General features: G+C 58.0%; 2 protein-coding genes across 5 annotated transcripts in view; one reads left to right on the top strand and one right to left on the bottom strand.

Moving 5' to 3' along the window:
* Positions 1–1063: 1063 nt before the first annotated feature.
* AP5Z1 (adaptor related protein complex 5 subunit zeta 1) lies at positions 1064–17912 on the top strand. 4 transcript variants are annotated; one of them, XM_040230748.1, is made up of 17 exons: positions 1064–1186; positions 12045–12182; positions 12252–12438; positions 12623–12764; positions 12861–12973; positions 13282–13450; positions 13635–13775; positions 13949–13986; positions 14053–14215; positions 14588–14766; positions 15135–15277; positions 15453–15593; positions 15948–16059; positions 16290–16387; positions 16721–16853; positions 16931–17145; positions 17378–17912. In XM_040230748.1, the coding sequence occupies exons 1-17, from the start codon at positions 1146–1148 to the stop codon at positions 17646–17648; spliced, it is 2424 nt and encodes an 807-aa protein (XP_040086682.1). In that variant the 5' UTR covers positions 1064–1145; the 3' UTR covers positions 17649–17912. The 4 variants fall into 4 exon arrangements, with proteins under 4 accessions (XP_040086682.1, XP_040086672.1, XP_040086701.1 ...); XM_040230767.1 differs by having other exon boundaries at positions 1105–1186; positions 12866–12973; XM_040230738.1 differs by having other exon boundaries at positions 1087–1186; positions 16290–16853.
* Positions 17913–20499: 2587 nt separating this feature from the next.
* RADIL (Rap associating with DIL domain) overlaps positions 20500–25966 on the bottom strand; it is a 50764-nt gene continuing 45297 nt past the window's right edge. The window contains exons 9-14 of the mRNA XM_040231700.1: positions 23737–23887; positions 22820–23010; positions 22368–22719; positions 21432–21571; positions 21209–21348; positions 20500–20813 (exon numbers count right to left, since the gene is read on the bottom strand). Of these exons, the coding sequence (XP_040087634.1) occupies positions 20708–20813; positions 21209–21348; positions 21432–21571; positions 22368–22719; positions 22820–23010; positions 23737–23887 (1080 nt within the window). The 3' untranslated portion in view covers positions 20500–20707. The remainder of the gene's footprint in view (positions 20814–21208; positions 21349–21431; positions 21572–22367; positions 22720–22819; positions 23011–23736; positions 23888–25966) is intronic.

The following is a 25966-nucleotide window of genomic DNA, read 5'->3' as shown; positions in this document are numbered from 1 at the left end:
AACGCTGCCAACACAGCCCAGGGCCACCATCATTGCTTGTTCCATGAATGAATGATTCCACAATCCTCTTCGTCCTCTCCTGCCACTTGGCCGAGGGAACGGCACCACCCTAAAAGCAGAAAGCTATTGGCGCCCTTGGTTTTCCCTGTTCCTCCACCGGTGGCCCTTACCTAGCTCAGGCAGGCTCCCTCCCTCCCTCCTCTGGATCAGGCCCTTCTACACACCCATGCACACGCACACACATTCACTCTGGATCAGCCCTTTCTACACCGCACCGCCTTCCCCCCCCCCCCCGCCAACAACCGAGTCCATTCTGTCCTCTCCTGCCAGACAGCAGGCTGCCCTCAGGGGTACGTAAGCTGCCTTCAGAACCTTCCCTCTGCCTTCCCCTCCCACCCCTTGGCCTGACACCCTCGGGACTCATCTGAGGCACCCGTCCCTCACAGAGAACTCCTCCTGGTTCGACTGTGACAGCATTTATCACGCTGTCACTGCGCAGAGGACCCGCCCTGTGTCCCCACGCGGTCTGCAGGGTGGAAATACTGTGGCCAGCACACCTTTCAGAATTAACTAGAATTTGACCTTCCCTCTCTGAGCCTGTTGCCCTTACTTGTAAAACGAGATACTGAGAGCCTGTGATTATGGTGGGGATTAAGTTGTTTTTTTTCTTAAGAGGCAGGTACAGCCTACATTAGATGCAAAAATGAAATGGGAATTTTAGAAAGGAACTTCTAAGAGTTGCCGCTGTTCCTTGCAAACTTCTGGACACGGACCCAGCCCACGGCCAGGGTGTGTGCAGCACTTTCAGCCGCGCTGCACACAAGACCTGCCGGCGACGGAGCGGACGGCGTTTTGGGGACAGAACCCGGAACGGAAGCGCTGGGAGCCACACCAGGGCTCCGGGCCCCAGCGGTCCCGGGACCCGCGGCTTAAAGCGCCGGAAGCCCGTGCAGGGGCCCCAGCGCACAGTCCCGCCCCCCTCCGCCGTGCGGAGGCGCCGCGTCGAAGCCTATTGGTCGGGGGCCGTGCGCCGAGCCCACGTGACGCGGCACGCTGCGCGGCCCGGAAGCCGGCATCGCTGCGGGCACTGCTCCGCGAGGCGCCCGCGTCTGGAGCGCGCGGCCCACCCTCAGGGCGGCGGCGGGATGCTGGCGACGGGGACGGAGAGTCTGCTCCGCCAGGCCAGGTGAGCGCCTCGGGCGGGTGGCGGTGGGTCTCAGCGCGGGGCCTCGGAGGAGGCCGGGCCCGGTGTGAGGAGGTCCGGGGGAGGCGGCGGGCCCGAGCGGCGCTCTGAGGGAAGAGCGGAAAGCTAGCCGGGTGGGGCCCCGCGGGGTGGGCCGGAGGCTCGGCGGCGCAGGGCCGGGAAAGCCACAGGGGCGCCGGGGAGCCTGCTGGCCTGAGCCGTGGCGAGCTGTGTGTGCGAGGTTCGCGAGTCCGATGCCTTCCGAGGGCTTCCGGGAGGCGCGAAGGGTTCGGTGACGTAGATTCTCGTGGGCGCGCGGGGCGTGTTGAGGGGATGCTGCTCCGTCCTCTGGCCCCGGGCTGCCTCTGGACGCCCCCTGACTGGTCGGTAGCTCTCTCCTCACCGACTAGCCACTCACGGGGGAAAACAGATGTAGCCTCGGACCCAGACCCCGCAGTCCGTCACTGTAAGACTCGGTGCTACTCGAGGAGAAGCAGAGGCGGCCAGAACCATGGTTTAAAGGAAGAACTACCTGGATTCAGAGCTAGACCAGTCGTTGGAAAAAATTGGGCTGGTTGAGGCTCCTGTGATCTTAGGGAAGCAAGATCTTGAATGCGGGTTAGGTCGTAAAGGCTGTGAATGGGCAGAAGTTTGCTGTAGTCAAAATAACCCTTGAAAATTTGTTAGGCTGATGTTTTCTCCCACTGCGTCCAAAAACGTCTCTATTTCCTTCAGTCTTGTACATATATTCCAATCCTCAAGTTCCACTATTCCAGTTCAGCCTCTTGAATTTAGAAGCTGTATTACGGGAAAATAGCTTTTTCAAAAAGTCGAAGTACAGTTGATTCACGGCATCAGTTTCAGGGGTACAATGTAGTGCTTCAGTATTTTAATAGATTATATTCCATTTAAAGTTGTTATGTTGACTACCTTGCCTGTGCTGTACAATATGTCTATACCTTGTTTAACACATGGTTTGTGCCTCTTAACCCCTTCCCCTCCCGGATTCCGTCTCCACTGATAACCGCCAGCATGTGCTTTGTACGTCTGTTTTGCTGTAGTCATTAACCCCACTTTTTGGACGCTGCGTATGAGTGACGATCAGACTCTGTCTCCTCTGGCTTCTCTCACTGTGCACAGTGCTGCCTGGGCTCTCCCCATGCTGCTGCGCGTGCAGAGTTCCGCTCTTTATGGCTCAGTGGTACTCCGTTGTGTGTATGCACACCACATCTTCTTTATCCAGTCACCTGCTGATGGACACTTAGACTGCTTCCGTGTCTTGGCTGTTGTAAACAGGGCTGCTATGAACATTGGGGTGCATGTAGCCTTTCAAATTAGAGTTTCTGTTTTCTTTGGATATATACCCAGGAGTGTAGTTCAATTTTTAGTTTTTTGAGGAACCTCCACAGTTTTCCAGTGACTGCACCAGTTTACATTCCCACCAACGGTGAACTAGGGTTTTCTTCTCTCCACTTACCAGCCTTTGTTATCGTGGTCTTCTCATTTGATAGCCATTTCTGACAGGTACGAGGTGTTACCTCGTGGCTTTGATTGGTTTCTCTTGGTTGAGCATCTTTCTATCTGCCTGTTGGCCATCTGTATGTCGTCTTAGGGAAAATGTCTATTCAGGTCTTACACCCATTTTTTAAATTGTTTTTTTCATATTGAGTTGTGTGAATTGTTTACTTTGGATATTAAACCCTGATTAGTCATATCACTTGCAAATGTTTTCTCCCATTAAGTTGGTTTCCTTTGCTGTGCAAAAACTTGTAAGTGTAATAATTAGGCCCCATTTGCTTGTTTTTGCTTTTGCTTCCTTTGCCTTAGGAAACAGAGCCAAAAACCATTCCCACTGTTTCTGTCACAGAGTGTTCTGTTTTCTTCTAGCTTTATGGTTTCTGATCTTACATTTAGGTTATTTAATCCATTTTGTTTATTTTTGTATATGATGCGAGAAAATGTTCCAGTTTCCTTCCTTTACAGGGAGCTCCAGCTTCACCAAGCACCACGGATTGAAGAGACTGTCTTTTCCTCCTGTATTTTGCCTCCTTTGTCGTAGGGTAATTGACCATAAGTGTGGTTTTATTTCTAGGCTCTCTGTTCTGTTTCATTGGTGTGTGTGTGGTGTGTATGTGTGTCTGTGTGTGTGTCTGTGTGTTGCTGTGTCTGTGTTGCTGTGTGTCTGTGTCTTTGTGTCTGTGTGTGTGTGGCTGTCTGTGTGTTGCTGTGTGTGTGTGGCTGTGTTGCTGCCAGTACCATGATGTTTACATAGTCATTGCTGTAGTTTTGTAGTTTACTATAGTCTGAAATCAGAAAGCATGATACCTCTCTCCAGCTTTGTTTTTTCTTAGGATTGCTTTGCCTATTCATGTTTTAGAATTATTCTAGTTCTGTGAAAAACCATGGGTATTTTGATAGAGATTGCATTAAGTCTGTAGATTGCTTTGGATAGTATGGAGTTTTTAGCAGTTTTAAGTCTTCCAACTCGTGTACATGAGATCTCTTTCCATTTCTTTGCGTCATCTTCAGTTTCCTCTATCAGTGTTTTATAGTTTTCAGAGTATAGGTCTTTCACCTCTTTTGTTAAGTTTATTCCTAGGTATTTTATTCTTTTTCACATGATTTTAACATGTATAGGAAAGCAACAGGTTTCTGAATATTAATCTTGTATCCTGGCAACTTAACTGAAGTTATTAGTTGTAATAGTTTTTGGTGGAAATAGAGGTTTTTTTGTTTGTTTGTTTGTTTGTTTGTTTAGAGTTTTATATATATATGTGGTATCGTATCATCTGCAAATAGTGGGTTTTACTTCCCTTCCAAGTTTTATTCCTTTCATTTATTCTCCTAGTCTGCTGTGGCTAGGACTTCTTACTTACTAAAGTGCTCCTACAGAACACTACGCTGTGTGAAATAGATAGAAATGGTGAGAGTGGGTACCCTCACATGTGTTCCTGATGCTGGAAGAAAAGTATTTTCAGCTTTTCAGTGTTGAGTATGATGTTAGCTGTGGGTTTGTCATAAATGACCTTTATTATGTTCCCTTGATGAAGAGAGGCAAAAAGCAAAGGAGAAAAGGAAAGATATAAGCATCTGAATGCAGAGTTCCAAAGAATAGCAAGAAGAGATAAGAAAGCCTTCTTCAGCAATCAATGCAAAGAAATAGAGGAAAACAACAGAATGGGAAAGACTAGAGATCTCTTCAAGAAAATTAGAGATACCAAGGGAACATTTCATGCAAAGATGGGCTCGATAAAGGACAGAAATGGTCTGGACCTAACAGAAGCAGAAGATATTAAGAAGAGGTGGCAAGAATACACGGAAGAACTGCACAAAAAAGATCTTCACGACCCAGATAATCACGATGATGTGATCACTCACCTAGAGCCAGACATCCTGGAATGTGAAGTCAAGTGGGCCTTAGAAAGCATCACTACGAACAAAGCTAGTGGAGGTGATGGAATTCCAGTGGAGCTGTTTCAAATCCTGAAAGATGATGCTGTGAAAGTGCTGCACTCAATATGCCAGCAAATTTGGAAAACTCAGCAGTGGCCACAGGACTGGAAAAGGTCAGTTTTCATTCCAGTCCCAAAGAAAGGCAATGCCAAAGAATGCTCAAACTACTGCACAATTGCACTCATCTCACATGCTAGTAAAGTAATGCTCAAAATTCTCCAAGCCAGGCTTCAGCAATACGTGAACCGTGAACTCCCTGATGTTCAAGCTGGTTCTAGAAAAGGCAGAGGAACCAGACATCAAATTGCCAACATCCGCTGGATCATGGAAAAAGCAAGAGAGTTCCAGGAAAACATCTACTTCTGCTTTATTGACTATGCTCAAACCTTTGACTGTGTGGATCACAATAAACTGTGGAAAATTCTGAGAGAGATGGGAATACCAGACCACCTAACCTGCCTCTTGAGAAATCTGTATGCAGGTCAGGAAGCAACAGTTAGAACTAGACATGGAACAACAGACTGGTTCCAAATAGGAAAAGGAGTATGTCAAGGCTGTATATTGTCACCCTGCTTATTTAACTTATATGCAGAGGACATCATGAGAAACGCTGGACTGGAAGAAACACAAGCTGGAATCAAGATTGCCGGGAGAAATATCAATAACCTCAGATATGCAGATGACACCACCCTTATGGCAGAAAGTCAAGAGGAACTAAAAACCCTCTTCATGAAAATGAAAGTGCAAGTGGAGAATGAAAAAGTTGGCTTAAAGCTCAACATTCAGAAAACGAAGATCATGGCATCCAGTTCCATCACTTCGTGGGAAATAGATGGGGAAACAGTATCAGACTTTATGTTTTTGGGCTCCAAAATCACTGCAGATGGTGACTACAGCCATGAAATTAAAAGACACTTACTCCTTGGAAGAAAAGTTATGGCAACCTAGATAGCATATTCAAAAGCAGAGACATTACTTTGCTGACTAAGGTCCGTCTAGTCAAGGCTATGGTTTTTCCTGTGGTCATGTATGGATGTGAGAGTTGGACTGTGAAGAAGGCTGAGCGCTGAAGAATTAATGCTTTTGAACTGTGGTGTTGGAGAAGACTCTTGAGAGTCCCTTGGACTGCAAGGAGATCCAACCAGTCCATTCTGAAGGAGATCAGCCCTGGGATTTCTTTGGAAGGAATGATGCTGAAGCTGAAACTCCAGTACTTTGGCCACCTCATGCAAAGAGTTGACTCATTGGAAAAGACTCTGATGCTGGCATGGATTGGGGGCAGGAGGAGAAGGGGACAACCGAGAATGAGATGGCTGGATGGCATCACGGACTCGATGGACGTGAGTCCAAGTGAACTCTGGGAGATGGTGATGGACAGGGAGGCCTGGTGTGCTGCGATTCATGGGGTCGCAAAGAGTCAGACACGACTGAGCGACTGAACTGAACTGATACCAACTTTGATGAGAGTTTTTGTGGTGAATGAATGTTGAATTTTGTCCAGTGCTTTTTTTTGCATCTATTGAGATGGTCACGTGAATTTTCTCCTTCCATTTGTTGACATGGTGTATTACACCGATTGATTTGCAGATGTTGAAGCATCCTTGTGACCCTGGAATAAACATAAATCTAACTTGACCATGATGTAGGATTTTTTTCTTTTTTTTTTTGCCATACTTCATGGCTTGTGGGATCTTAATTCCCTGACAGGGACCGAACCTTCACCCTCAGCAGTGAAAGTGCAGGGTTCTAATCACTTGACCAGCAGAGAATTTCCCATGATCTTTTTTTAGTGTTGAATTTTGTTTGCTGATGTTCTTTTGAGGATTTTCAAATCTGTGTTCATCATAGATACTGACCTGTAATTGTTTGGGTTTGTTTGTTTGTTTGTTTTGTAGTGTCTGCCTGATTTTGGTATCAAGGTAATTGTGGCCTCATAGAAAGAACTGAAGAGTGTTCCCTCCCCTTCGGTTTTTTGGGATAGTTTGAGAAGGATAGGTATTACCTGTCTATGTGTTTTGTAGAGTTCCCTCATGAAGCTCTCTGGTCCCAGACTTTTGTTTGCTGGAAGTTTTATTACTAATTTAGTTTCACTGCTAGTGACAGGTCTGTTCAGATTGTCTGTTTCTTCCAATTCAGTCTTGGAAATTGTATATTTCTAGAAATTTATCCATGTCTTCTAGGTCCTCACATTCGTCTGCCTGTGAGTCTCGGTGCTGTTCTCTGTGGAGTGTTTTGGCGTCTCACTCCACAATTTCTCCTCTTGCGTCTCTTGCTTTATTTGGGTCCTCTCTGTTTTTCTTGACCACCCTGCCCTACAGGCTTGTCGGTCTTGCCTTCCGCAGTCTGGTCTGTTGTTCCGTCCGTCTCGCCTCTTCTCCGGTCTTTATATTTCCCCCATCTGCTGACTGTGGCCTTTGTCTCTCCTGCTGTTTAGATGGCGGTTGTTTGAGACTGTTGTTCCTTGAGAGGTGCCTGGACTGCTGTAAACTTCCCTCTTGGAGTTGCTTTTGCCACGCCCCGCAGATCTGGGGACGTGTTGTTTCTTCTTGAGGCGTTTTTTATTTGCTCCTCCATTTCTGTGTCGCTTACGTTAGCAGCATGCTTAGTAGCGTGTAGACTCTACATGTTTGTGTTTTTCCCGTTTTTTTCTTTCTGTAATTCATTTCTAGTTCCATACTGTTGTGGTCAGAAATGGTACTGGGTATCATTTCTGTCCTCTTAAATTTGTTGAGGCTCATTTAATAATCTAACGTGTGATCTATCCTGGGAACATTCCATGTGCGTTTTGAACAGCGTGTATCCGGCTGGTTCTGGATGCAGAGCCCTATGGAGAGTCCGCCTTGTCGGCTTGTGTCATTCAAGGCTGCTGCTTCCTTACTGACTTTATGTCTGGATAATAAGTCTGTTGATATAGTTGCTTCCCTGGTAGCTCAGATGGTGAAGAATCTGCCTGCAGTGCGGGAGACCTGGATTCGATCCCCGAGTTGGGAAGACTCCTCTGGAGGAGGGCATGACAACCCACTCCAGTATTCTTGCCTGGGAAACCCCGGGCACCTGGGGGGCTGCAGCCCATGGGCGTGCAGAGTCGGATGCGACTGAGCCTCTTAAGCACAGTGCGCCCATTGGTGTGAGATGGTGAAGCCCCCTACTGTCACTGGACCATTGTCAACTCTCCCTTCGGCCTGTTGGTATCTAGGCGCTGCTTTATTGGGCGTGCAGATGTGAGTGAGTATACTATGCTCTTGGTGTATGGATCCGTTATCATTGTGTAACGCCCTTCTTTGTCTTCTGTTAGACTTTGTTTAGAGTCTGCTGTGTCTGATAATGAGTATTGCTGCCCTGCTTTCCTGTTTCTATTCACATGAAGTCTCTGTTTCCACTCCCTTTTCTTTCAGTCTGTGTCTTCAGTTGTGAAGTCTTTTAAGTAGCATATATAATTGTTGTGTCTTGTTTTTAAACTAATCAGTTTGGCTTGCTGCTGCTACTACTGCTAAGTCACTTCAGTCGTGTCCGACTCTGTGCGACCCCATAGACAGCCTCCCACCAGGCTCCTCCGTCCCTGGGATTCTCCAGGCAAGAACACTGGAGTGGGTTGCCATTTCCTTCTCCAGTGCGTGAAAGTGAAGTCACTAAGTCATGTCCGACTCTTGGCGACCCCATGGACTGCAGCCTACCAGGCTCCTCCATCCATGGGATTTTCCAGTTTGGCTTATGTCTTTTGATTGGAGCATAATAGTCCACTGTCATTTACAGTGATTACTGATGGGTATTGGGAGATTCCCTGGTGGCTCAGATGGTAAAAATCTGCCTGCAATGCAGGAGACCCAGGTTCAATCCCTGGGTCAGGAAGATCCTCTGGAGAAGGAAATGGCAACCCACTCCAGTACTCATGCCTGGAAGAGTCCATGGATGGAGAAGCCTGGTGGGCTGCAGTCCATGGGGTCCCAAAGAGTCGGACACGACTGAGTGACTTCACTTTCACTTTCGTGTACTTACTGCCATGCTGTTGCTCGTTTTCTAGCTGTTTTTATACTGCTTCTCCATTGTTTCTTGAGGCTTTTTGACTTGTGGTTACCTACCATGGGGTTCATGTATGTGACCTTTGTGGTAGCTTAGGTGGTTGACCCACAGCTTTCCTAATCTATAAATTCCTATAACTCTTAGGGTCAGTGTAGTATTGATGGACTGTTTCAGTTTTTGCTAGTCTGAAAAGTTCTTCACCTCTTCTTTAATTCTGAATGATAACATTGCTGGGTAAAGCACCCTAGACTGTAGGTTTTTCCTTTTGGGACTTTAAATATATCCTGCTACTCCCTTCTGGTCTGAAAAGTTCCTGCAGAAGAATGCACTGATAGCCATATGGGGGTTCCCTTGTTAGAGTTCTCCTTAGCTCTTGCACTTTAATTTTGGTGTGTCTTGGTGTGGGTCTCTTTGGGTTCATCTTGTTCAGGGGTCTCTTTGCTTCCTGTACCTGGCTGTTTCCTCCTTTAGGTTCAGGAAGTTTTCAGTCATAATCTCATCGAATGCATCTTCGACGCTTCTCGGACCCTTGTATGTGAATGTTAGCACCCTTGCTGTTGTCCCAGAGGGGTCTTAATTGGTCTCCATGTGGATGTTTCTTTTGCTGTTCTGATTGGATGGTTTTCACTCGGTCGTGCTCTTCTGAATCACAGACCGGTTGTTATTCCTTCCAGTATGCTTTTCATTTCAGTTGTACATATCTGCTCTGATCATTTTTTTTATGTTTTCTAGCTCCTTGTTAAAATTCTGTGTTCAATTCTTTTCCCTAGTTCAGACAGCAGTCTTCCTACTAATATTTGGAACTCTTGTTCTGGGAATTACGTTTTGTTAGTTGTCTTCTCAGGCCTCTGCCATTTCATTTTGCTTTACTGTTCTCTGTCTGTGACATCAGGTGAAACAGTTAGCTACCGCATGTGACCCTGAAGGGGTGCCCCAGGGTGCTGCCTTGGTAGGAGGTGGGCTGGAGACGGAGGGGCTCGATTCTCCTCACCACAGTGGCCATCACTGCCCTTGTGGGGTGGGGTCGGGTCCCACGGCTGGAGCAGAAGCCCTGAGGATGAGGTCCAGGCTGGGCCTGCTCCTTCTGAGTGTGTGCTCGCCCCGCTCCCAGCAGTGGCATCCTTGCCCTTAAAGGGGAGCAGGGCAGGTGCTCGGCTGGGCCAGCATGGAAACCAGCCAGCGCGTGCTCAGTCGCGCCCCACTGACTTGCGACCCCACGGGCTGCAGCCTGCCAGGCTCCTCTGTCCGTGGGGTTCTCCAGGCAAGGACACGGGAGCGGGGGGTCTTGAACCAGGCATCGAACCTGCATCTCGTGCCCTGGGACGCCCCCGACAGTTGCGTTCTGCCTCCTCTGCCTTAGTTGAGCCGCAGGCGAGCATTACAAGTGGAGGCTAGGTTTCTCGCAACCCTGCTGATGGCCTCACTGGTTTTCAAACCAGCCAAAGGACTCGTCTTCCTGGTGTCAGACTCCAAGGCTGGGACACACCGTATGTGGTTCACACCCTCAGTCCCCAGGAAGGCACTCAAACCCCTGTACCCCGCCCTTTCCCGTGTCCCCTCCCATCGCTCCTCCTCCCCAAGTCTGTGTGGGTCCCTCTCCCAGCCAGGCTCGTTTGTTTTCAGTGGGCACTGCCTCTCGCATCGCTGTGGTTGTCTGCTCGTGGAGGGAGGTGAGCTCTGTCCTCCTGCTCTCCCGTTCTCCTCGCCCCAGAAAAGAGGAAATGCTAGCAGCTCGCTCGACCCGCGATATGCGTGCCCCGCAGTTCTTGCCGGGACACGAAGAGCCGAGACCCACTCGGAGCTTCCAGCTTGTCTTCTGTTCAGTCATAGACTGAAAGGCAGAAGGAACAGCCCTGCTTCTGTTTCTCTGCCTCTTCAGTGGACAGGAATCCTGTTAAGATTTGAGGAGCGGTTAAGTAACTGTCAGTTGTGTTTCACTAGTGTTCACTATTTCTTTGATTTTTTTTGTGGCACTTTAAAATTTTCTCCAAATCCTAACTCCCAAAACTTTAGTAATTTGTTTTAATCAGAAGCATGACTTGTGAGCTGCAGAGGAAAGTGGGACTCGGGTAAGCCGGGAGAGTGAGTGCAGGGCTGGGGGCCTTTCCTGAAGGACCAGACGACTAACCAGCAGTTCAGAGCAGGAAGGGAAGCAGCCAAGAGCGCTCCGGGCAGAGGGTCCAAGCCAGGCGAAGGCAGGCGAGCAGAACGCGGTGCCCTGGGAGAAGTAGGGATGGCTGGGTGCTTGTGTGCTGGTGCTGGGAGCTGCCGAGCGTGTGGGCGACTGGACTCTCCTTTCAGAAGAGTCCTGTGGTGGGAAGGGGCCGAGTTGGGGTGTGGACGAGGGGCACTGCTGTCTGGGACAGGCTGGTAGTCTCTGCCTCCGACATAACCCAGAGAAAAGCAGGCGGGACTGGCCCAGGGCCGAGTCTCCTCTGCCCACTCACGCCTCCGCTTGTGTTTGTAGGGGCTGTGTCCCGCTCTGGCCGGAGTAAGGGGGAGTGGTGGGGGGTCTGCTGGGACTTCTCTGCCAGCCCTCAAGTAAACGGGGAAGCACAAGCCACTGCCCAGGACCCCTCCACAGCCTTAGAGGCTGGGGGCACACGCGCTCTAAGGTCAAAACTGCGGACCCTGAGTGCCAGCAGAATGGATTTGGAGGGCAGTATGGGGGGAGGGCCCAGCTGTGGGCTGCGCCCTTCCGAGAAGCCCCCGAAGCTCACAGCGTGGTGACTTGCTGGCATGTTGCCTCTCCTCGCTTTTCAGCATGGAATGGGAAGCAGGCTGTCTTGAGACCAAAACCTGTTTTAAATGCTTGGGGGTGGGGGGTATGTGTATTAGTCGCTCAGTCGTGCCCAACTCTTTGCAACCCCATGGACTGCAATCCACCACGTTCCTCTGTCCATGAGATTTTCCAGGCAAGGATACTGGAGTGGGTTGCCATTTCCTTTTCCGGGGGATCTTCCCAACCCAGGGATTGAACCCGGGTCTCTTGCGCTATAGGCAAATTCTTTACTGACTGAGCTACAATATATACATTTTAAGTTAAGCATTAGAGTAACGTCATAATATTTGCTCTTATCATACTTAATTCTTATTCCCAGAAGTTAAAAAAAATCTTTTGAAAAGCAACTTGGTTCAGACTAAAATCTCCCTTAGTTTTGACTCTTAAACCAATTGGTTTCTCTGGTCCTGGAATAACAAAACCTGAGTGAGAAGGCTTGCTGCGGACACTGGTGGCATGAAGGTCTCCCACCGGCAGGGGAGGGGCAAGGACCTGGGTGGGTACCCGTCAGCGGTTCATCCCGAGGGGCCCTCTGCTCGGGAGGGCCTGCCCCCCGCTGAGGCGGCCTTTCCAGCTGCCCATGTGGCGGTCTCCCGCTCCCTGCAGGGAGGTCGGGGCCGTGGAGCTGGGCAGGTTCTGTGCCCGCATCGGCGCGCTGCTGCAGGCAGAGGACTGGGGCCCCGACACCCTGGACGCCCTGCGGAGGCTCTTCCTCATCGTGGCGGCCACCAAGTACAGCAGGAGGTGAGCGCCCACCCAGCCTCCGGGCAGCCCGCCTGGCCCCGTGGAGGCTGACCAGCCCCTGCCCCCCAGGCTGGAGCCCACGTGCGTGGCGCTGCTGCAGACCACCCTCTGCTCACCCCGCTGCCCTGAGCGGCTGCAGCTGCTCTGTGCCGCCGTGCTGCGAGAGATGGCACCCTCCAACAGCCTGAGCCTGTCCTGCGACCACGCCCAGAGCTCGCGGCAGTTGGGGCTGGTGGCCTCCGTGCTCTTGGCCCAGGTAACGTGACTGCCGCAGCCCCCTAGCCCACCCCTGGTGGCCCTGGGCTCAGTGAACCAGCCGCCGTGTGCACCCTGTGAGCGAGCAGGCTGGTCCGGGCCTGCCCTGGTGATGTTCTGGACGCCTGGGTGGAGTGGTGGTTGTGGGGGGAGTTGGCATTCACGTTCCACCAGGGGTTCTGCAGGGCGACCCGCAGCAGGTCAGGACCGTGGGCCAGTGCGTCATCAAGGTCCTGGAGAGTCGGCAGTCTGAGGGGCCCAGCCTGACGCACCTCCTCCCGGTCGTGTCCAAGGTCGCCAGCCTGGCCTCGGATGCCCTTCCTGAAGGTCAGCGGGGGGGGGGGGCAGGGGGTGACCACGGGGGCCACTGCTGGGTCGAAGCCCCACAGACTTAACTCCGTCCCCACGGTGTCCCCCCCCCAGAGCAGACCAAGGCGCTCAGCAAGCGGCTGGGGGACTGGCTCCGTTACGCCAGCATCCAGCAGGGGGCGGCCCATGGCTCTGGGGGCTTCTTCTCCACACCCAGAGCCCGGCAGGTGAGTCTCAGGGGCAACAGGGGTGGGGGCCGCCCTGTCCTGGGGCCACCCACGGGCTGCCTTCAGCTCCTCCTGCGGGAGCACCGCCCTGGTTTCAGGATGACCCCTCTCCTGTCTCCACCCGGGCGTTGAGGGCGTGGTGCTTGGGTCCTGCGCCCGTGATGTGGTGAGGAGTCTCGGGTTGTGTGGGTGGGGATCCAGAGCAGGGCTGTGTCATCAGCCCAAGTGCCCGTGTTCTCGCGTCCTACGAGGGCGCCCTGGCTGTTCTGGGCTCTGCCGTGCCTGCTGACCTTCCTTGTCCTCTGCAGCCAGGCCCTGTCACTGAGGTGGACGGGTCCGTGGCCACAGACTTCTTCACAGTGCTGTCCACGGGCCAGCGCTTCACAGAGGACCAGCGGCTCAATGTGCAGGCCTTCTCCATGCTGCGGGCCTGGCTGCTGCAGGGCGGCCCCACACGCCCGGGTGCCACGGATGCAGGTGGGACAAACTCCTCATCCGCACGCCTGCTAGCGGTTTAGACAGTCCGGGTGTGTCTGCACCGCGGATGTCCCGTGAGGGTGGGAGCAGGCGGGACTGAGCTCCGGCCCTGGCAGCCCACGGGCGCTCCCCCACCCTCCAGACCACCCGTCCCTGCAAGCTGCTGAGCCACCCCTCTGTTTAGACGACAGGTCAGAGCTGGAGGGCTCCACCGTGTCAGTGCTCTCGGCCACCTCCACCGCCAGCCACCTACTGCCACCCACCGAGTGGCTGCGCGAGAAGGCCCTGGAGTACTGCCAGCGCCTCCTGGAGCAGAGCGGCCGGCGTGAGTCCTGAGCCTGCCCCGCCCGCCCCGCATCGCCTCTCCGCACTGGGGTCCCGCCCCAGGTGTGGGCTTCCCTGGCTGCCCTTTGAGCTTCCAGAACTTGGGCCGCCGCCTCATCCAGTGGGAGGTGCCAGTGGGACAGAGAGACCAGCTGGCCCTCTTCCCTCCCCCAGGAGCCCTGAGGAAGGCCGACTCAGACCTGCAGAAGGCGGTGAGTGCCGGTGGGTGGCCTTAGGCGGGGCCCACGGCTCCCTCTGAGCCACCCATGTTTCCGCAGTGCTTGGTGGAGGCCGTGCTGGTGCTGGACGTGCTCTGCCGGCAGGACCCCTCCTTCCTGTACCGCGCCCTCCCGAGTCTGCGGGCCCTGCGCACCCGGCTCTGCGGGGACCCGGCTTGTGTCCGTGTGCTGCTGCCCGTCGCCCAGTTCTTCCTGCACCACGGTGAGTGCCTCCTGCACTGGAGAACAGGGCGCCGGGCAGGGGCAGCCCTTCTGCCGCCATAGGGCAGCAGCGCTTTGACAGGCGCTTAGCACTCACGTGCAGGGGATTTTTCAAATGTTACCAGGTTGATGTTAATCTCGAGCTCTTTACCAAGGAGTTCCCTAGAAGGTGCCTAAAGCCAGCCCCTCTAAGGAACAGTCCTCGTCTCCGTACCCAGAGGGGTGGGTCTGTGGCCAGACACTGGGGAAGAGCTGGGTGCGCTCAGCCCGTGCTTGTGATGCCAGACATGTCTGCCACGGGTGTCCCGGGGACGCGAGAGGCCCTGGAGGCCAGGCCTGAGGCCTCCTGGCCTGACGGAGCCGGTGCTCTCAGGGGAGGCTGCCACAGTGGACGCCGACGCCGTCTGCCAGCACCTCTTCACCAGGGTCCCGTCCGAACACTTCCACAGCCCCATGCTGGCCTTCGAGCTCATCCAGTTCTGCAGGGACCACCTCCTGCTGTTTGGCAGCAACCTGGACCTTCTCAGGACCAGCTTCCCCAACCTCTTCAAGGCACGTGAGCTGGGCCTCTGGGGCAGCAGGCTCCCATGCTCGCGGTGGCCCGTTCCCTTGGGAAGACACACTCGGGCTGGCAGAGCCCATGGCGTTGGTTCAGAGTTAGCGTCTCCACTGGGTGGCCGCGCCCGTTGCGTCATCCCTTTGGTGCCGTCATCTTTGACGGGTGTTTTTGGTATGTCACTGCGGAGCTTTTCCAAAATCAGAGACTCAGTCCTTTAGTCAGGAAGAAATGATTGCTAATGGACAGGACTTGATCATTGGCACCACGTGTGGGTGGAAGCAGGCAGGATCCCGGGGAAGACAGTGAAGGGCACGTCGTGACCCTGGGGTCGGGGGCACTGAGGCGCCCCTCCTCCCTGCAGTTCCTGGCCTGGAGCAGTCCGGCCCTCACCTCTGAGTTTGTGGCGCTCCTGCCGGCGCTGGTCGACGCGGGCACAGCTGTGGAGATGCTTCACATGCTGCTGGACCTGCCGAGCCTGACCGCGGCCTTGGAGCTGCAGCTGCGGTGAGCCCAGCCCGCTGCTCCCCGTTCCCACACACCTGCCCTGCCTGCCGCAGAGGTCTGCTCCAGAGCAGGTGCCATTAGGGTGACGGCTGCTCGAGTCTCTCCCTGACCAGGGACACCACGGGGCAGGGGCTGGAGCCGCGTCCCAGCCCCGCCCCGCCGTCTCTGCTTGCAGGTCGTCACAGGCTGCGTCTGAGAGGCCGCTCTGGGACATCTCCGTGAGAGCCCCTGGCTGCCTGGAGGCCTTGCGGGACCCCCAGGCCCAGGGCCTGTTCCAGCACCTGCTGCGGGCCAAGGCCTGCGGGACCGTGGAGAGGTAGGCCCTCGGTGGTGGGCCCTGAGCGCGGGCCGCTGTGGCCGGCGCCCAGCCCAGAACCTGCTGCTTTCAGACCTGGCCAGACAGTTCTGCTCACAGCCACCAGCCGCGCGGGCCACGTGGCTGAGCACTTCCCGGGTACTGAGCTTGTGGTTTGTTCCGCTACCCAATCCCATCCTTGCTGCTCCGGCGGGTGGGGCACACTGACTTCTTCCGCAGCCGGAGGAAGTGAGGCTGAGCACCGGAGAGGCAGATGCACCAGGACTGGCCCCGCCCACATGCGTGTCCCAGGGGAGCTAGGGCAGGCCGACGAGGGCAGCGGCGGGGGCTTAGGACCGGGCCATGTGTCCCCAGGCTGACGCCGCTCCACCAGCTGCTGCAGCCCCTGGCCAGCTGCGCCCGGGTACTCCAGTGTGCCCAGGCTGTGCCCACTCTACTCCGAGCGTTCTTCGCAGCGGTGACGCAGGTGAGCCTCACCTCCCAGGGCCTCTGTGCCTGCAGCAGAGGGCCAGCTGGAGCTGCGGGGCCAACTGTGGCAGCACGCAGGTCAGGGCACAGAGTGCTGCTCACAGCATCCCGAGCCCAGCTCCTGTCCCCCCAGAACGTGGCTGTGAGCAGCCCCCAGGGCAGCAGGCACAGCGGGGCCTAGCGCACAGGTGCCTCTGGCTGGGTACCCAGGCTGTCTCTCCCTCCTAGTTCGCCGATGGGGCCTTGGCCAGCCAGCTGGCACTGCTGCTCTTGGAGAGAAGTGACTCGCTTTTCCAGGTTGAGGGGTATGAAGCCGACGTGCACAGGTGGGTCTCCCCCGGCGGCTCTGCGGGGCTTCACCCCTCCTGCAGCTCCAGGCCCCTGTGCCCTCAGCTCTGGTCAGTGCAGACCCCCCTCCCCAGCCTCCTCCCAGGCCCAGCCTTGACACTTCGTGGGCTGCCGCACAGACTCTTCCCACTCCAGAGAGTTGCCTCATCCCCTCCCCTGCCAGCTTCTCTTGGGCAGAGCCTTCCAGAAGGTACCCTTTCTGAAAGCCTGACCCATGCGGGCTCATCCCCTCGCCAGCCCAGCCCACCACCTGGTGGTTCTCTGGACGGGCCGTGGGGCTGGGATCTCTTGAGGGGTGTCCTCTCCGACAGGGTGCTGAGCTCCCAGTTCCCGGCCCTGTGCAAGCTGCACCCCCCACTGGTGGTCGAGCAGGCCAAAGAGCTGCTGGAGTTCGTGGGCAGCCTGGGGGGCCCCCGCAGCACCGGGCACGTGCTCACGTCTGTGGTAAGGCGGCCTCCCCCTCGCCCTGGCCTGCGCCTGCCACAGGGCCTGCTGCGGGCTGAAGGCTGTTCCCCGCCCAGGTGTGGGCCATTGGCGAGTACCTCTCGGTGTCCTGGGACCGGCGCTGCACCGCGGAGCAGATCAACAGGTTCTTCGAAGCTCTGGAGGCCCTGCTTTTCGAGGTCACCCAGTCTCGGCCCTCTGCCACCCTTCCCAAGTGTCCTCCGCAGGTCATCACTGTCCTCGTGACCACACTGACCAAGTTGGCCTCCCGGAGCCAAGACCTGATCCCCAGGTACAACCTGCAGCCTTCCCGTGGGGAAAACGAAGGCCTTGGCGGTGGCCCCCTCCCAGACACCTGGACAAAGCGTCTGCACGAGCCTCCCAGCTGGGCACCAGTGGCCCAGGCTATGGGCACTCCTCAGAGTTAAGGCCACACTGGCCCGTGCTCCTGGCTGCTGGGCCCCTCCCGGAGCCCCTGTCCACCTGAGGAGTGCACCTGCGCTGACAGGCTGACCCACCCCCAGGGTCTCCCTGCTCCTGTCCAAAATGAGGACACTGGCCCAGAGCCCAGCCACGGGCCCCATGCACGGCGAGGACGACCTGGGAGCCATCCACACACGGGCCACCGAGCTGCTGAACCTGCTCAAGATGCCCAGTGTGGCCCAGTTTGTGCTCACACCCAGCGTGGAGCTGTCCCAGCCCCGCTATCACCGCGAGTGCAGCACTGCCCTGGCCCTGGCCCTGGACACGGTCAGCCGGCTGCTGGAGCGGGAGGCAGGCCTCCTGCCAGGCTGAGGGGCACAGGGGCCCAGTGGGCACCAGGCTGCAGAGCCTGCTCTTCGGACCCTGCTGTGGCCTCGGGTCGGAGAAACCTGGGGAGGCGGCGGCGGGGGAGGCCACCACCTCAGCCTCAGCCTCTGCCTCCTCTGGGGGGCAACAGCAGTGACTCGGCTCTGGCCCCTCCTGGGCACGGGTGGAAGCTGCCTGGTCTGCGTCCTGCTGCTGTCTGGGGGCAAGAGGAGAAGAAAATAAACCTCCTTAACAAAATAGTTGTGCGCACAGGGCAGGGTCGTTTCCCTTTATCTCCACCCACGAAGCGGGGAGCCCACGGGTGGGGCCTTCCCCGGTGGTCCTCCCACCTAATCCCCACGTGTCCCCGATGATTGAGAGCAGAGCGCTGATGTGCGGTCAGAAAGGAGCCGTGTCCCTCTCCCAGAGCCAAAGGCGGCCACTGGGAGGTGAGCCTGGTCAGTGACTGGAGGGCTTTTCATGCTCCAGAGTAGCTTGGAGACGGGAAGGCTGGTCTGCGGGCCCTGCTGCTTCCACAGGCCTGCAGTCTCCCACCAGCAGGACAAGGCCACCCCAGCACCTGCCGCTGGAAGCCTTACCCGGGAGATCAGGCGCGCTCTGCTCTTACCCGAGTGGGGGGGACACACTGGGTGCGGGGGGACCAGAAGTCCCTGCAGCCCCAGCGCTCCCTGCCGCTCCTCCATTGGAGTCGGCCTGCGGTCCAGCCCACCTGAGCCGGGACGGGCCCAGCCACCAGGAGGCGCTGCTGCTCTGCAAGGCCCCGCCCGGCCACCCTGGCCCCGCCCCTCCCCTCCAGGGCGCGGCCGGCCCAGCCTTGCGAGCCCCAGCGAGCCCCTCACCCTTGCGTCCGTCCCCGGAGGCCCAGATGGAGCACCATGACCCCTGGAGAAACTCTCTCCGGTTTGCAAGACGCCCCCTAACGGACAGCTCTCAGGGTTTTCAGGTCGTCAGATGTGGCAAGTTTCAGTCCCAAATGTGCCTAAGAACTAGTTTGAGAACGTGGGTTTTGGGGGGATCTTGCTTGCTTCCTCACACTGAGCCAGGGCCCCTTCGCAGTGTCCCCTTAGCACTTTTTTCGCAGGGTGGACTTCTGTGGCATTAGAGTCTACTTGAACAACCAGAGTTCAGATCCTGAGTGCCGCCCAGGTGGAGGTGGCGATTACGCCCCGTCCTGCCCTGGCCTCGTGTGGGGAGCGTGCGCCCACTCGTCGGCGGGGCCAGGTGGCCCACAGGGCGGCTGCGCCACACACAGGTGGGCACTGCGGGCCGGGGAGCCTGACCCAGCCGCGGTGTGAGGTCAAGGTCGAGGTCTGCATGCCCGCAGAGCGCTTACCTGAGGCCGTGACCACGCACAGAGAGGAGGGTGGCGGCGGCTTGCAGAGACTGGGTTCTGTGGGGTATCCCGTTATTCCAGCGCTCACTCACCCAGACAGAAAAGCACAGCCCCACACGCCCCTACGTTCACCTGGAAGTGAAACCAAGAACGTGTTTGAGGGACTGTCGTGTCTGACTCTACAATCCCATGGGCTCTGCCTGTGAAATCCTCTAGGCAAGAATACTGGAGTGAGCAGCCATTCCCTTCCGTGGGCTAATAACAGTACCGGCCCCAGAGAACGGCCTGGCAGTGACCTGGGCACTTCCCCACAGACAGGTGGCAGCTCCCACTCCCTTCGAGAAGAGCCCTGAGGTCTAACCCCACACCCGCGGGACTGCAGTGTGCAGGCGCCCCCCAGCCAAGCAGCACCACGGAGGTGGGGGGAGGTTGGCGGGCCTCAGGCCAGGTGCCAGCCTCCCTGAACTTGTGCCCTCATTTCAACCTGGACTCTTTAAGAGTTTCTTCTGGGTTCGAGCATACGTTTCAAATGACTTTAAAAGCATATTTCATCCAGACACCCCTGGTGGCTCGGTGCCCCTAGCGGCCTGTGCTCTGCAACAAGACGCTGTCCCGGAAGCCCATGCATCCCCGCCAGAGCAGCCCGGGCAGCAGCCAAATTCAGGGAAAAAATGCATCTCACCCAGCACCTGCGGAGCTGCTTCAAGGCATCCGGAATCTGATGCCAACATAGAGCAGCCAGCAGGGCCGCCCTGCCCAACCCCCTCCCCACCCCCACCCCTCCACTAACCAGGGTGCGGCCGGAAGTTCGTGGCACTTGAGCCCCAGGGCCTGGGACCCACCTGGGGCTGACCGGGCTGCTGCTCTCCGCAGGAGACTCCTTTCCACGTAGGCGGTGTCTGTAGCAGACTGGCCAGGACCCCTCGTCCCCAGAGTCTGCGTGCCCGGCAGAGGACGCAGGCCCAGAGCCCGGCCCCAGATTCAGCTCGGTGAGGAAGCAGCCAAACCTGCTGAAGATGGTCAGCGCCTCACCTTGACACAAGCACAGCCCTGTGCGTGGCCCCGCTGCTGGGGCAGGAGACGGGCCGGACACCGGGCGGATGCCAGACGGAGAGCTCGGGGGTGGCCAGCCTGGTGTTAGGGCCCAGCCGTGGCAGAGAAGACACGGAGGGGTGTGAGGCCCGGGGAGGCCTGGGCACCCACACAGTGGGTCAAGACTCTCGCTTTATAGCCTCCCGAGGGTTCTAGACCATTTCTTTAGGACTGTGCTGATCGTGGCACCCCGAGCACAAAGCCCACTCTGAGGGGTGGGCAGCTCTTGCGCTCTCCCTCCATGGCAGGGGGCTGCCTAGCACAGCCTGCTCCTCGTCTGGGGCAGGGGGAGGGCAGACGCGGAGTTAGAGCCGGCCCACCACCCCCAGGATCCCGTGTCGTCACCAGTCTCCCATGCTGGCGGGGACGGGACCAGCATGGTGCCCCCAGATGCCATGCCCTGCCACCCTCTGGAATATGAAAGATAGTTTATTGAATCTATATTTTTCCATTAAAATCTTCAAACATAAAAGCTCTGTAACAAACATCACAACGTTATGTCATATAAATAGAACATACACGAAGGGACTGCAGGGGGCGCACCCGCGAGGAACAGCCTGGCAGAAGAGACATGCCCGCGGAACCCAGGTGCAGGTGGGCGGCCCACCGCGCAGGGCGCCTAGGGGGGCGGCGTGCGAAAGCGGACCTTCCTGGCCGTCTCCACGTCAGACTTGGCCACCAGAAACCGCATCTTCTTGCCCCCGTGTCGAATCAGATCCACTGCCCTGAAAGCAGCCAAGGGATGCGGCCGGTGTAGACGAGCCCGCCCAGGGAGGACTCGGCACTGGCCCAGCGGGTGGCGCCACCTGGTGCCGCCTGGGGTGGTGGTGGGGGCAGCCTCCCCACGACCGCTGTCCCGAGGGCAGTCAGAGGCAGAAACCCTGAGCCGCCCGAGTGGGACGGAGCTCCAGGATCAGAGCCGGGACGCCTGCTGCCACTCCAGAGCCTGAGGCACCTGAGCCCCTGGGTGAGGACTGCAGTGACATCGGGGCGAGTGAGGGAAGGAAGGGTAGGACGCGACGCTGCGCCTGACTTGCTCATCTCCAAAGCGGGTAGTGACAGGGCCGCTGCTGGGCTTTGAGGCGGCGGCCAGGCTCGTTCCCCGGGGCGGGGCACGTACCTCGGGTAGCTCACGCCCGCCAGGCTGCTGCCGTTCACCTCCAGGATGCGGTCTCCCAGCGCCAGCCGCCCGTCAGCTGCGGCAGGGCTGCCCGGGAGCAGGGTCTGGATGTAGAGCCCAGGGGCGCCCAGGGGCGTGTGCTGCGGGAGAGGGGCAGCCTCAGGGCTCCATGGGGCCCCAGCACCTTCACACCTCCCCAGCTGGGCCCGGGGCGGCCACTCACCATCCCGTCAATGAGGCCCATGCCCAGCCCTGAGGGGCCACGCTCCAGCTCCACCATAACCATGAAGCAGAAGTCATCGGTGCTGGAGCTGCGGCTGGACGGGGCCGGAGGGGGCCCATCCTCTGGAGCCGCACAGTCTCCTGCAGAACAGGAAAGCGCCGTGGGTGGGTGAGGGGCGGCTGCTCAGGCCTCTGCCCAGACTCCCCCCAAGTCCGGGACCCACGTCCAGCTCAGCTGCTCCAGAGGACACTTGCTCCCAAAGGTCCAGGGGAGGCCCGCTGGGGCCGTCCGGGGTACAGGCGCAGGCAGGCTGCCTGGTGCTGCCGCTAGACTCCACCCCTCTCAGGAGGCTGAGCAGGGCTCCGCTCAGTCTCACCCGCCTCCCTCCCCAGCCTCACACCCCTCAGCGGTGAGCCCCGTCTGCCCCTCCCGAGGGGCGGCCCGGCCCCAGCCCCTCCAAGCTGGGGCCCTGCTGCTCCCGACCAGGATGGCCGGTCCTCCCCACGGGGCCAGCCGTGCTGCCCACCTGAGCGGTGTCCTGCCTCAGGCGCACCCACCCCGGTGACCCTGCCTGCGGGCCACCCAGCTCGGCTGGACACTGAGGACTCGCCAAGGCTGCCCCTCGGCGCCCTCAGCCCAGCCAGCGCCCAGGGCTCCATCTCCCCCATCCTCCCGACCTGCGGGCCTCGCACCAGCTCTGGGGCAGAACGCACATCGGGAGCCATCCATTCCCCCCCGAGCCCCATCTCCAGCACCCCCACCCTGTGTTCCAGGGTGTTCCCCCCCAACCCCGGGCCCAGCTAGGGCCCATCCTGGGTTCCAGGGTGACAGGCGCTCGGGGGCGACTCTGACAGCCCAGCCAGACATGCTGCCCGACTCCGCAGGGGAAGGACCCTAAGGGAGCCGCCGGGGCGCAGGGCAAGCTGTTGGGCTCACCTTCCCGGAAGGCGCCCCGCAGGCCGCCGGGTCCCGTCCTCCGCCCTTCTGGGAGCGCCCTCCCGCAGGCACTGTTGCCTTCGGGCCAGTCGGGGGCCGCAGGCTCCAGGCCAAGCGGCGTGCCTGGGGGTGTGAGCAGGCACGAGGGGTCCCCACGTGGGTCCGCAGCCTGGAGGCCCCCGCGGCTCTGGCAGCCGGGCGGCCTTCCTGGGAGGCCCTGTGCCCAGGGACCCCCCACAGAAGGGAGAGGGTGCTCCAGGCCAGCCTCCTGGGCTCCCCCACTGGGGTCCCTGGAAGCCGGGGAGCAGCTCCGGGCCTCAGGGTGGCCCTCGGGACTGGTGTGGTGTAGGCCCTGGGGAGACAAGAGAGAACTCAGCCCCAGCGGCGGATCTGAGAGGGGAGCAGAGGGGCCGCCCCGAGCCACGGGCACCCCGCTGGCACGTCCCCGGCACCTGGAGGCCCTCGGGCCGGGCGGGCGCTCCGCTGGGGCCGGGCGGGCTCCGCAGGCCGCACAGGAACTGGCGGAGCTGGAGGAGGTGCTGGCAGATGCGCTCGTCCGGGCTCGCCGCGTCCAGGTCCACCTGGAAGCCCTCGCTCGGCAAGACAATGGGTGGGGGGTTTTCGTAGGACTCCAGGACCTCCTCTGGGGGGGCAGGGGGCTGTGACCTCGGCCAGGAGGCGCTGCCTGCGACCTACCCGCCGCCACAGGACCCCAGGGACGGGATCCAGGCCGGCCCAGCCCCAAGGGCCACCGGGATGACCCAAGCTCCGCCAGGGGGAACATGCGCCCCACGCCCTCCCCGGCACCCCCGGCCCAGCACCCACCCACACTGGGGGTGCCCTCAGCCACACTGACAGCACCCCGCACTGTCACCCGCGGGGCACGGCCCACCCAACCCCCAGACAGAGGCCCCCGCAGGCCTTGGACGTGACCCAGTACAAGGGGGGACTGTCCAGAGTCCAAGCCCACGTGAAGAGGGGGAGATGGGGCGAAGCCCCTTCTGTCTGCACCCCCACCCTGCACTGTCCGTCTCTGTGTCACACTGTACTGCTCACGACGAGAGGGGCTCGGCTAACTCATGAAGAGCACGTGCACGTGTGTGCATCTGTCCCCGTGTGCACGAGCGTGTGGGCATGGCAGGTATGCCCAGGACCGCGCTGTGTTGACCTGCCCAGTGTGGACAGCCTGCCCCTTCCCTGGTGGCCGAGCGCTGGGCAAGGCCCCAAGGGGCAGCGGGGACCCGTTATTGAGCCCAGACCTCGGGGGCCAAGGGGAGCCCCAGCCCTGGGCCACCTTCCTCCTCGGGGGTCCTGCCCTGCCCCCACGGGCGACGCCCCAGATCCCAGCGCCCCCGCGGAGGGGCCTCACCTGACTTGAAGGCAGCAGGGCCGTCCTGGGCGCCCGGCTCCCAGGCGCTCATGGGGCCCATGGCCGAGGCCAGCTGGTACTGAGTCAGCAGCCGGTGCAGCTGCGCGGGGCTCAGGGCGGGGAACGCGGCCCGCAGGCTCGCCCAGCTCATCTGCGACAAGAAGCGCTCCTGGTCAAAGGCCGCGGAGCCCACCCCATGCAAGGGGGGCCAGCCTGCCTTCCAGGGAGCCCCCGGGGGCCAGGCGGAGAGTGAGGTCCGCAAGGGGACCAGCTCTGGCTGTGATGAGGACCAGGGAGGGCTCCCAGAATGCTCAGACCACGCCTGCCTTCTGCGGGGGGGAGCTTCCGGGGGCCGGGGGTGGGAAACCACCCTCTGGCTAACAGGGCTCAGGACTTCAGGCGGGAGGCCCTCATGGGGAACCTGGGCGGCAGCTGTGCGTCAGCTCCTGAGAAGCAGGCTCCTCCCTGGGAGCCCGCAGGGGCGCGTCCTGCGCAGGTCTTGGCCCCTTCGCTCTGCCTCTCTGGCCTCCTGCTGCTAGGAAGCAGGTGTCACTGACTGTCCTTTACCTTCCTCCTCTCTCCCTTTTTCGCCTCACTTCCCTGCCAACATCAGAGGCCTGGGCGGGGTCACGGGGGTCCTGAGCTGTGTTGGGGGCGGCCCCATCCTCACTGCACCCCGCACGCAGCAAGGCCTCGGCTGCTTTTCCAGGGAGGGAGTCAACAGGCGCCCGACGGCCAGGCACCTCCTTCCCATCTCATGGGCTCTGCTTTCTGAGAAATTCCCTGAACTTCAACTTCCAACTCTGCTACTGAACTTTGCGTCTCTGCTGTCGCAGTTTTAACTTCCAAGAATTCTTCCCATTTACAGCATCCGGTCATTATGTTACGGATACTCTGCCTCCTCTTTACGAGGATGTCGATGGTTTTTTAAACAAGCTTCTTCTCCCTAAACAGCCTGTCTCGAGGGTGGCAAATGACGGTGCTGGGCGGTGAGTGACAGCCTGGGGCAGGACTGCGGGTGGCAGGGAGCAAGCCCACGGGGCTGCTCGCCACCTGGCAGGAAAGGGCCTGGGGGCCTCACCCCACCCAGTGACGACCGCGTCACGGCACAAGTGAGGGAGGCAGGCGAGCCGGCATCCTTGCCTCCGGCTGCTGTTGTAGCAAATGAGCTCGAACGTGGCAGCGAGAACAGTCTCGCAGGTCTTGGGGTCAAACAGCCGGCACGGCTTACGCTGGGCCGAGGGCCGGGGGCTGTGTTCCCCGGCGGCTCCAGGGCAGAGGTCCCGTGTCCGTGCCGGCCCCGGGCCGAGGGCTGCTCCTGAATCCCGGAGGCCGACGCGCGCCAAGGCCCGTCCTCCGCCGCTGCCTCTCCTATCTCTCTGACCCGCTCTTCTGCCTCCTCCTCTTCCTTTTATGGACGCAGAGTTGACTGACGGTGCTGCTAATTGCTGGTATAGTTTTATACACGAAGAATCACCCACCTGAGGCTCCTTCAGACTCTCCCATCATGGTTTACTGCAGGGCACTCTGGTTCCTTGCGCTGCATGGAGAATCCATCTCCCTACTTCACGCAGAGTCGTTTGCATCTCTTAATCCCAGGTCCCTAACCTCTCTCCTCCCCTCCCCCTCTGGTAACCATGCACGTGTTTCCTATGTCTGCAAGTCTGCCTCTGCTTTGTAAATAAGTTCTTTTATATCTTATTTTAGATTCTGCATACAAGTGGTATCACATGGCAGCTGTCTTTCTCTTTCCGACTTAGCTAGTATGATACTCCCTGGCTGTGCCCATGTTGCTACAAATACCATTATTCCATTCTTTTTAACGGCTCAGTAGCATTCCACTATATACAGGTACCACGCCTCCCTTAGCCATTCTTCTGTCTGTGGACGCTCAGGCTGATCTCATGTCTTGGATGTTGTAAACAGTGCTGCTATGAACACTGAGGTGCGTGTGTCTTTCTGAATTAGAGTTTTCTCCAGCACCACAATTCAAATTCATCAATTCTTCAACACTAAATCTTTATGGTCCAACTCTCATATCCAAACATGACTATTAGAAAGACCGTAGGTTTGACTCTATGGACCTTTAGCTGGCAAAGTGATGTCTTTGCTTTTTAATATGCTGTCTAGGTTTGCCATAGCTCTTCTTCCTAAGAGCAAGCATCTTTTAATTTCGTGGCTGCAGTCACCATCCACAGTGCTTTTGGAGGCCAAGAAAATCTGCCACTAT

The sequence above is a fragment of the Oryx dammah genome, unplaced genomic scaffold, assembly GCF_014754425.2.
Source record: "Oryx dammah isolate SB20612 unplaced genomic scaffold, SCBI_Odam_1.1 HiC_scaffold_2, whole genome shotgun sequence".
NCBI classification, from domain to species: domain Eukaryota; kingdom Metazoa; phylum Chordata; class Mammalia; order Artiodactyla; family Bovidae; genus Oryx; species Oryx dammah.
Note: the sequence above shows the minus strand (reverse complement) of the source record. Positions and strands in the feature narration are given on the sequence as shown.